This window comes from Pteropus vampyrus, unplaced genomic scaffold (assembly GCF_000151845.1).
Source record: "Pteropus vampyrus isolate Shadow unplaced genomic scaffold, Pvam_2.0 Scaffold126, whole genome shotgun sequence".
In the NCBI taxonomy this organism is placed as follows: domain Eukaryota; kingdom Metazoa; phylum Chordata; class Mammalia; order Chiroptera; family Pteropodidae; genus Pteropus; species Pteropus vampyrus.
Window position 1 is genome coordinate 320,923 of NW_011888907.1, and position 8,586 is coordinate 329,508.

Genomic DNA, 8,586 nt, shown 5'->3' on the forward strand with positions numbered 1-8,586 from the left:
CCAGGGGAGGAGGCAGCGGGAGGCTAGGGGCTGGCAGCACTGTTCCTGCTCTCCTGAGGGACACAGAGGCTTGTCTGAGGAGCTGCCCAAAAAGCCCAAGGAACCACAGGGTTGTCAGAAATGGGGCCGGGAAGGAGCTGTGAGGCCCCCAAGGCCTTTCAAGCTCCAAGAAGAGAAGTCATCTGAGCTAGGGGAGGGCACACTGCCGGAGAGGGGAGTGAGGTCTCCCTCAGGGCGCAGGGGATTTCTTTCCGCCACTTGCCCTGATCTCGTGATGAGTTTCAATTCCCTCCTTGCCACCGGGTTCCTTCCTGTCCTACTCGGTGGGGAAGGCCCCCTTGGCCCCCTTGGCCCCATGCCTGCCACACACCAGTTCACCCAGAGCCCTTCCTCTGGCATGGGCACACACACACACACACACACGCACGCATGCATGGGGCCACAAGCATCTACACATGCACACACCTATGCATGCACATGCACACACTTTCCCAGAGTCATGCAGAGGCCATAGCCAGGCCTTTTCAGCCAGCCAGGCTCCGTGCAGAGGCCATAGCCAGGCCTCCTAAGAGAAGACCCCACAGTGTCTGGCACACCCTCTCAGCCCAGCAGCGGCCTATCGGAGAGGACAGTCTCTCAGGGCCAGGCCACCCTTCCTCCAAGAGAACTCCTGAAACTCCTGTTCTCTAGCCCAATCTGAGCGTGCAGTCACCGAGCTAGACAGAATTTGAGGGAACCTGCAGAAGCCCATTTCCCCACCTCTCCCCTAAGAAGCAACCTCACCAGAACCCCATCTGTGCACTGAGGATAGAAATAGTCTCATCTTATGAGGATTAATTGAATGAATATGCGTGGAGTTCCTTAACTGTGCCCCGCATATAGGAAGAACTATATCAATGTGTTAATGCTATATATATATTCTTTTTGCATTAGCATTATTATTTTGTTTCTTTGGATTAAAAATTGTCCTCCCCTTGAGAACACCTTTGAAATGCAAACCGCCTCTTGAGGGAGGGATAGTAAGTGGAGTACAGGATACTCACTGGACCTGCCTTCGTGGTGGTGGGTGCAGACAGGGGACCACAGGCAGGTAAACAGGCGGCTCTGATGACATTTCCAGGTTGCCAGCCACTCACCCTGTTCTCTCTTGTCCTCCATCGGTCTAGGCTGTGCCCGCCGCTGCCCAGCTCTGCTTCAGCCAAGGTCTTCGCTGTGCACTCCCTCAACCCAGAGAGGGTTGCTAGATTTAGGCAAAGAAGATTAAAACAAAACAAAAACAAAAACAAAAAACAGGATGCCCAGTTATATTTGAATTTCAGATAAACAAGGAATAATTTGTTAGTGTACGTATGCTCCACGCAATATGTGGAACACACTTACACTAACAAATTATTTGTCGTTTATCTGAAATTCCAGTTGAACTGAATGTCCCTACTTTATCTGGCAATCATCCACTGAGGGTGCCCGAAGCTCAGGGTTTGGGAAACGAGAGCGTGGGAATATGCCTCTGACCACTTCCCTCGGCCTCTCCCCAGTGCCCCGGGCTGTGCCCTCCTTCCCCTGCTACTAGGCTTGTTCACACTTGCCCCAGAAGATGTACCTTCTCCGCTGCTCCTGTGTTTTCTCTCCCTAAGGAGGCCCCTCTGACCTGGGCACCGACTGGGCTTCTCCAGGCCCCAGCCTGGGGACGTCGTGCCCACACTCAACTCCCCTCCAGGATCCAGGTGCCCAAGGGCAGCGGGAAGAGGCCCCAGGCAAATGCCCTGCCCCTTGACTTCTGCCACAGCCAGGGAAGGAACCCTATTGCAAGGGGTCTCCGATACGATGAGGTTTCTGGGGAGGAGGTTGAACGAATGACAGACACTTCTGCCAATCTCAGCCCCAGAAGGTGGGGTGAAGAGGTTTGAAGAAAAGAAGCACTGAGTTCTCATCTACGGGGTCAGAAGAGCCTGCAGGAGAAGGGGGTGGGTGGAGGGAGTGGGCAGACCACCTGATTGGGCATTTACTTTCTGCATGTGGATGAAAAGGCAGAGTTATGCTAAATAAAGGGCGGTGGGGAGAGGGAGCAAAGGCCAATCTTGACTCAGTGCAGACTTTCAGTCCCCATTGTCTTCTGGGGAGCAGCCCCTTCCCAGCTGCTCTACTAACATCCAGGGGTGTCCCTGCAGCTAAGAGCCACAGGCACCCCCAGGTACTCTGTCCCCCTCAGCCCAATGGCCAAATTCATCACCTACTATCCCCGCTCCTCCAGAGCTGGCTTCCCTGTCAATCCTGCCAGCTCTCAAGTCCATAGTTCACTCTCACTGCCTCCCCGTGGTCTGTTTGTCCTCCCAGGCTCTTGGAAAATGGACAGATTTCTGAACCGCTTCCGCCTGAGGGAACCTGAAGCAAGCACCCAGTTCATGACCCAAAATTACCAGGACTCGCCAGATTTCCAGGATCCTGGAAGAGAAAGCAATAAGCCCAAGAGCAGACTCAAGCAGTGATAACAGCCTGCCAGAACTCAGGCCTCACCTTGCAGGTGTGTGTCCACGTTGCCCACCACCAACAGTCTGGGTATGGAAACCTGTCTAGGTATGGAACCCCTTCTCTTCCAAATTAAAAAAAAAAAAAAATCATCCAGGGCTCACTGGTTGGACGTTTTGCTTCCTAGCCTGTCCTCCTTCAAACACCACGGAGAGGAAGTCAATTGATGTTCAGCACTGGGGCCTGTAAATGGAAATTGGGGGGGGGGACATGGGGTGGGATAGATGAACAGGCAAGAGATGGCAATCCCAGCCCCAAACTGTCACTGAGGCACTGGGTGACTTTGAGCAAATCACTCAACCTCTCTGAAGTTCTTCCTCAGTTGTGAAATTGAGGTAGGAAGAAGAGGTAGGGCAGCTGGTTTATACCGTGGGCCTTTCCAGCTCCAACATTCATTCAACCAGTGTCGGCAAGTACTATGTGCCTGACCTTCTGCTAGGTGCTGGTGATCCACATGTGAACAGGACAGATGAAACAGGAGGCTTGCTTCATGGAACTTACAGCCCATGAGGGGAAGGGAAGATTAATCTATAACCACGAGAAAATTACAGCAAGCGTGACAAGTGTTCTGAAGGTGCAAAGGAGACCTACCTGCCTTGTGATGGAGGAGGGGGTGCAGGCAAGGCCTCTCTGAGGAAGTGATGCTTAACTTCGGGGCTGAAAAGTGGGGTAGAGGTTAATCGTGAGTGGGTCCAGGGATGGAGAGCATGCCAAAGAGCGTGAACACCACCAAGCTCCTGTGGCTAGCAGGGGCTTGCATGGCCTCTTCCAGGAAATGAAAGGCCAGTAGTGTAACCACCTGGGCAGATGAGCAAAGACTAGAACCTGTTAGGCCTTGCGACCACGCTGAACGTTTGGACTGCGCCCTAAAAGCAATGGGAAATCATGGAATGGTAAGTAGATTGGATGGAGGGAGAGAGGGGACATAATCTGACCGATGTTTTTAGAAAGCTGTGAAGAAATCCCTTGGTGTCTGCAAGGAAGGGATTTTCAACATCTACCTCCCTCGGGTGTCCTCTGCATATCTCTCGGCTTTCCCACCAAGGACCCCTTGGAGGCACCTCTTTGTTAAGGTCTCGTTCACAGCCTAAACCCTGTTTCCTCAACTTCCCCATCCCCAACTCCACTCCTCACAGTACCCCCAACTTCCGTTTAGTGTCCCTCTAAGAGTTATGACCCCTACCTGGGCTAGAATACAGCAATGCTGGTGACTCATGTGTGCAAAGTGCCTTGAGATCCCCAGATGAAAGGGGGCAGGCTGCAGATGAGCACCACGTTATTACCTTCTCAGAGCCAGGCCCCACATTAGCTGGAAGGCAGAGGGGCCTTGGCCAACCCCTCAGCCCAGCTGAGCACACTCTTAACTGGTTGGAAGGTTTTCATGTTGGGATCTGAAGAATGCAATGAGCTGGGAAATGGGGAGGGAATTAGACAAACTTCCCCCCTCCGTTGACAGATTCAGCTGCCCTCCTAGGTGACGGGTACCAAGTTCTGATTGTTGAGAAGGACCTCGATGCCAGCCCAGGCAGTAGGAACACCTTACTCCCTTCTACCCCACCAGACAAGCTTCCCAGCAGAGCTAAAAGAAGCAGCAAAAGGAAGTGTTCGTTTGCAGCGTCATGGAAGGCAGCCTCAGAAGGGACTTTCTGGGTGTATGTATGTGAACCTCTCAGTCCCCGCAGCCCCCACCCCACCAGGGCCAGAGTGTAATTGGCAGCTCCGGTCGGGGCCCAAGGCTGGGGATAAATAGCAGGTCAGCTTCCTAGAGCGGCCCCAGATCAAGACACATCCTCCCCTCTTCTGCTTTTAATTCCTTGTGGCTAGCGTGTTTATTTTGGGCAAGGAAAAAAAAATCGGATGTTTATCCTTCGAGGAAATTATCGGCTTGCTTTCCTTCCTTTTTTTTCCCCCCCTCCTTTCTTTTCGCCTGGTGTTTTGGTCTTTTAGTTCAGCTACAAGAGGGACCCCCACCCTCCTGGCCCCAAAATGTGAAAAAAGAACAAAGCCAGCCCAGGCTCTAGGCTGAAGCCAGCTCTGCCACACGGTCCCTGGAAGCCACAGAGGAGGAGGTCCCAGCGGCGGGGAGGAGAAACCTAGAGGCCCAGAGACCTCGGGGAACCCCAGCCTTGACTCAGCTCTCTGTGTGCACAATATTTTGGGGCTCTTGTTCTTTTTACTACCTGCTCCAAGAAGAAATAGAATGCGTATGCAGATCGCTCAGAGATCTCTAATGAAGCAGCTAAGAAAAAATAATAAGGGAGCTTTACTGACCCCTCTACAGGGATAAGGAAGACTGATACTATTATGATCATCATCGTTATCAGGTAACATTTGTTGAGCACCTTCTGCATACCAGGTACTGTGCCAAATGCCTAACATGGGGGCATCTCATTTAATGCATTTTTGCACAATTTCACAGCCCACCGGAGCCTTCATATGTATATTCTCATTCAGTTGTCATGACCTAATAATGTAGGTGTCGTTATTCTCATTTAAATAGACGAGGACACTGAAATTCCAACAAGTTAAGGAACCGGCTCCCTGTTTCTGGTAATGATGGCATCCGGCGTGTTTTTTGTTTTTTTTTTTTAAACGCCTACAGCACCTGGTCTTCCTGGGTGGTCTTCCATCCAAGGACTAACCAGCCCGACCCTGCTTAAGCTTCCGAGATGAGACAGATGAGACGAGATCGAGATCGAGCATGTGGCATGGCCGTAGATGGCATCTGATGTTAACTCCAGCCTTGTCACTCAGTACTCAGAGGCCAAGAGTACTCTAATTTTACTCTCTGGGCTACATAAAATAAAGCCAGCTCCTAGACACTCACTGAAATGGCCTGGCCCAGTTCAAGGTCATTACCATCCCTTCACCCAACCCGCACAGGGCAACGACGCCAACAGTTTTCCAAAAACCTTCAATCCACTGAATGCACCACCCCCTCCTGAAACTGCCTGTAAGATAACTGCTCTTAGGGAAGGAAGAGAGGTGGAAAAGGAGGAGAAGCCACATAGGAAGACTTTCTGATGGTGGTGGTGGTAGTGGTGTGATGATGGTGGTGGTGGTGGTGACTGATGGTGATGGTGATGGTGATGGCGATGGTGATGGTGGCAGTGGTAGGTCCAGGTGTCGGGGCTAAGCAGCCCTGGCATAGGAAGAAAGCCCGGTATATGCATTAGGTGGTGTATTTTAAAAAGCACAACTTTTCTTAGCTAGCAAACCTAAATTCACATAGAATCTCTACCACTTGATAGCCCTGTGACCCCAGCAACTTACTCACCTGTTCTGGACCTGTGTTTCAACTGCAAAAATAGTAAAACAAAACAAAAATAAAATGGAAATAAGTTCCTTTCTTAAAGATCTGTTGCAGTGTTTAAATGAGATAGCACAGAAGGCACCCAGGCACAGTGCCCAGCATGCAGGCTGCTCAGTAAATGCAGATTTTCCCTTCCTTTACTGCCTCTACTTCACCTGCTCTGCTCCCCAGCTTCGTATAGGGAAAGAGTCACTTTCCCCAGATGTGAGTCTTTCCCAAGAGACCCATCAAAAGACCAACTTGGAGGAGCCTCAAGCCCCAGCCCGGCATCCCCCTCCCAAGCTCAGCAAAACATTGGGCGGCTTGGATCAGGAGAGACAACCCAGTTTCTTAGCAACTAACAAGCGCTTCCCTGTAAAGACAAAGACCCTTCACTCAGAATGCTCCCTCCCCCACCTCCCCCTCCAGGTGTCTGATCGCTGTTCAGGAGTGGGGTTAGGGGCTGCCCAACCCCCCAGAGGTCTAAAGGCCTCTTGCCCCACCCTCCTGGCAGTCCTGATATTACCTGTAATTATCTCCCACAGCACCTTTCATCCTGGTGCTAATTACCTTTCCCATTTACCCCCAGGGGCTGCTGGGAGACATGTGAGGTGTACATACACGCACGTATGCGCACACACACGCACACACGTGCAAATGCCCTTATTTCTCCTTCCGAGACTCTTGCTCCATTTTAGAGACCAGGAAACTAAGGTTGGAGCCAGTTTCTTGTGGGTTCCCATCTGAGAAACAGGAACTGACAAGGCTGGTTCAGGGAGAGGGGAGGACGGGGGTCTCTGAGTATCCCCGGAGGATGAGAGATCAGGAACGAGAAGAGTCTTTTGTGGAAAACCTTGCCAGGACACAGGTCCTGGCTCTGAACACCACCTCAGTGCCACTAGATGCAAGCCGCCCTGCTTAACACAAAGAGGACGTTTCAAAGGGAAATGTTTCAATAGAAAAGGAAAAGAAGAGAAAGAGTCAGAAAGAGAAAGAAATAAAAAAGAACAACATGGTCGTCTGGTCTGATGTAGCTGAAACAACCGCTGACTGGCAGTGAAGACCTGATTTAGTACCCGTGCTACCGTTCACTGCTGTGTGAGCCTGAGCAAGTCGGAGGCCTTCCCTGGGCCTCAGTTTCCTCATCTACAAAACAGTTCGGGATAGGTATTCTCTGAGCCCCCATTCTAGCTGAATGTTCTACAGTTCTGTGCAATTATCTGGGGGAATGGTAGAGAAAGCCGCCTCCACCATCCCTTTGGCTGGGAGGTGCACGGAAGCCACCAGAACAGGGGAAAGTGAACATTCTTGGGATTAAGAATGAAAAAGAGCCAAGTTCATTTGGCTACAGGAGCCAGAAAACCCTACCAGGAGGCCCAGGTTAAATAAGAGGCATTGGCAGCTGTGGGAGCCAGAGACCCTGGGATTTCAGACGAACCTGTTCCCAGAAGCAGCAGCCAAGGACAGAGCTCGTCTTCTCCAGGTCGCAGCCTCAGGAAACCCATTCGGGGACCCCCTATGCGGGGAGGCCGTGGGGGCGCACAGGCCCTACACTGCATCTGCACTCAGGGACGGAGGGTAGAAGAAATGTGACTCAGGAGTGGGCAGGGCACCGAAGTGCCCCCTATTTTCCTCATGAGCTGGAGTCCCCCTCACTGGCACAAGTCAGCTGGGCAGAGAGGATAGGGTTCAAAGGAAAGAAGCCGAGACTGTCGGAAAGGCAGCCACAGCCGCAGCAGGCCCCACGCCCCAACCTTCATTTTCATTCTCACAAAGAAAGCAGACAGTGGGCCAAGTGGACTTCCCTGAGGGCCTGGGGAGAAGAGCAAGCATGGGAAGTATCCTAAAGGAGTCCAGACGCCTTCCACCCCTCACACGCACATGCGCTCACACACGCACACACAGAGAAACAATTGGATGTGCCCATTCCAGACACTATAAAGCAACAGATCCCTTCTACACGCGCTGCGGCTGCGACGCCAGCATGCAGTCAGCCGTTCTCCAGTACTGGCGGAGGCTCGACTGTGTGCTAAGAACAGAAGGGACTCCCAAGAGAAACCTAGAAGGTCTCTGTTCTCCAAAAGCTCTTTCTATGTGGTGGGAGAGAATGTGAACAGACACAGAGACTATCGAGGGTAGTGTGATTGTGAGGCCTGGAAGAGTCCAGCAGCAGAAGAGAGAAGTGGGAAGACAGGCTAAGTAAGTAGGAGAGGGGAGGCGTTCCCGCCAGAGGAATGGAGCAGCCCGTGGAGGGGACCCGGCTCAAGGAGAGAGGCCTGACAGGGCGGCGAGGGTCCCAAAGGAAAGACACGCATGAAGGAAAAACTGGCTGGCCTCTAGCCGGTGCTCCCGCAGGCACACCCATTCGCACCGCCAGCTTTCTAGCCTGTCCTCAGACCCCGACCCGCAGGCAGCACCTGCATCTGCCCACAAGGACACTGGTCACCACTGTCCCGAGCTTGCCTGTCTTCCTCCCCCCATGCCCTGAGAACCAGGCCCTGCCCATCCGCGCACACACAAACATTTGTGCGCACATTTACACACACCTCTACTATACGCATCCTGCACACATACACTGTAAATACACCAGCCCACACAAAATCACATGGTGTACGCACCCGCTAGACACTCCAGGGTTTCGACTCTGCCAAGCTCTTTCTAGACATCCATGCAAGCTGTGTGCATGTGCATTGTTCAGCCTGGGCAGTCACCAATGTAGGATTTACACGCACATGTGGGCTACATAGATGCGTGCCCGATTCGTTCAC

General features: G+C 52.2%; 1 protein-coding gene across 1 annotated transcript in view; it reads left to right on the forward strand.

Annotated features, from left to right (window-relative positions):
* The window catches only part of PEBP4 (phosphatidylethanolamine binding protein 4), a 206,956-nt gene extending 204,470 nt beyond the window's left edge, over positions 1-2,486 (forward strand). The window contains exon 6 of the mRNA XM_011366639.1: positions 2,335-2,486. Coding sequence (XP_011364941.1) covers positions 2,335-2,486 — 152 coding nt within the window. The remainder of the gene's footprint in view (positions 1-2,334) is intronic.
* Positions 2,487-8,586: the final 6,100 nt, after the last annotated feature.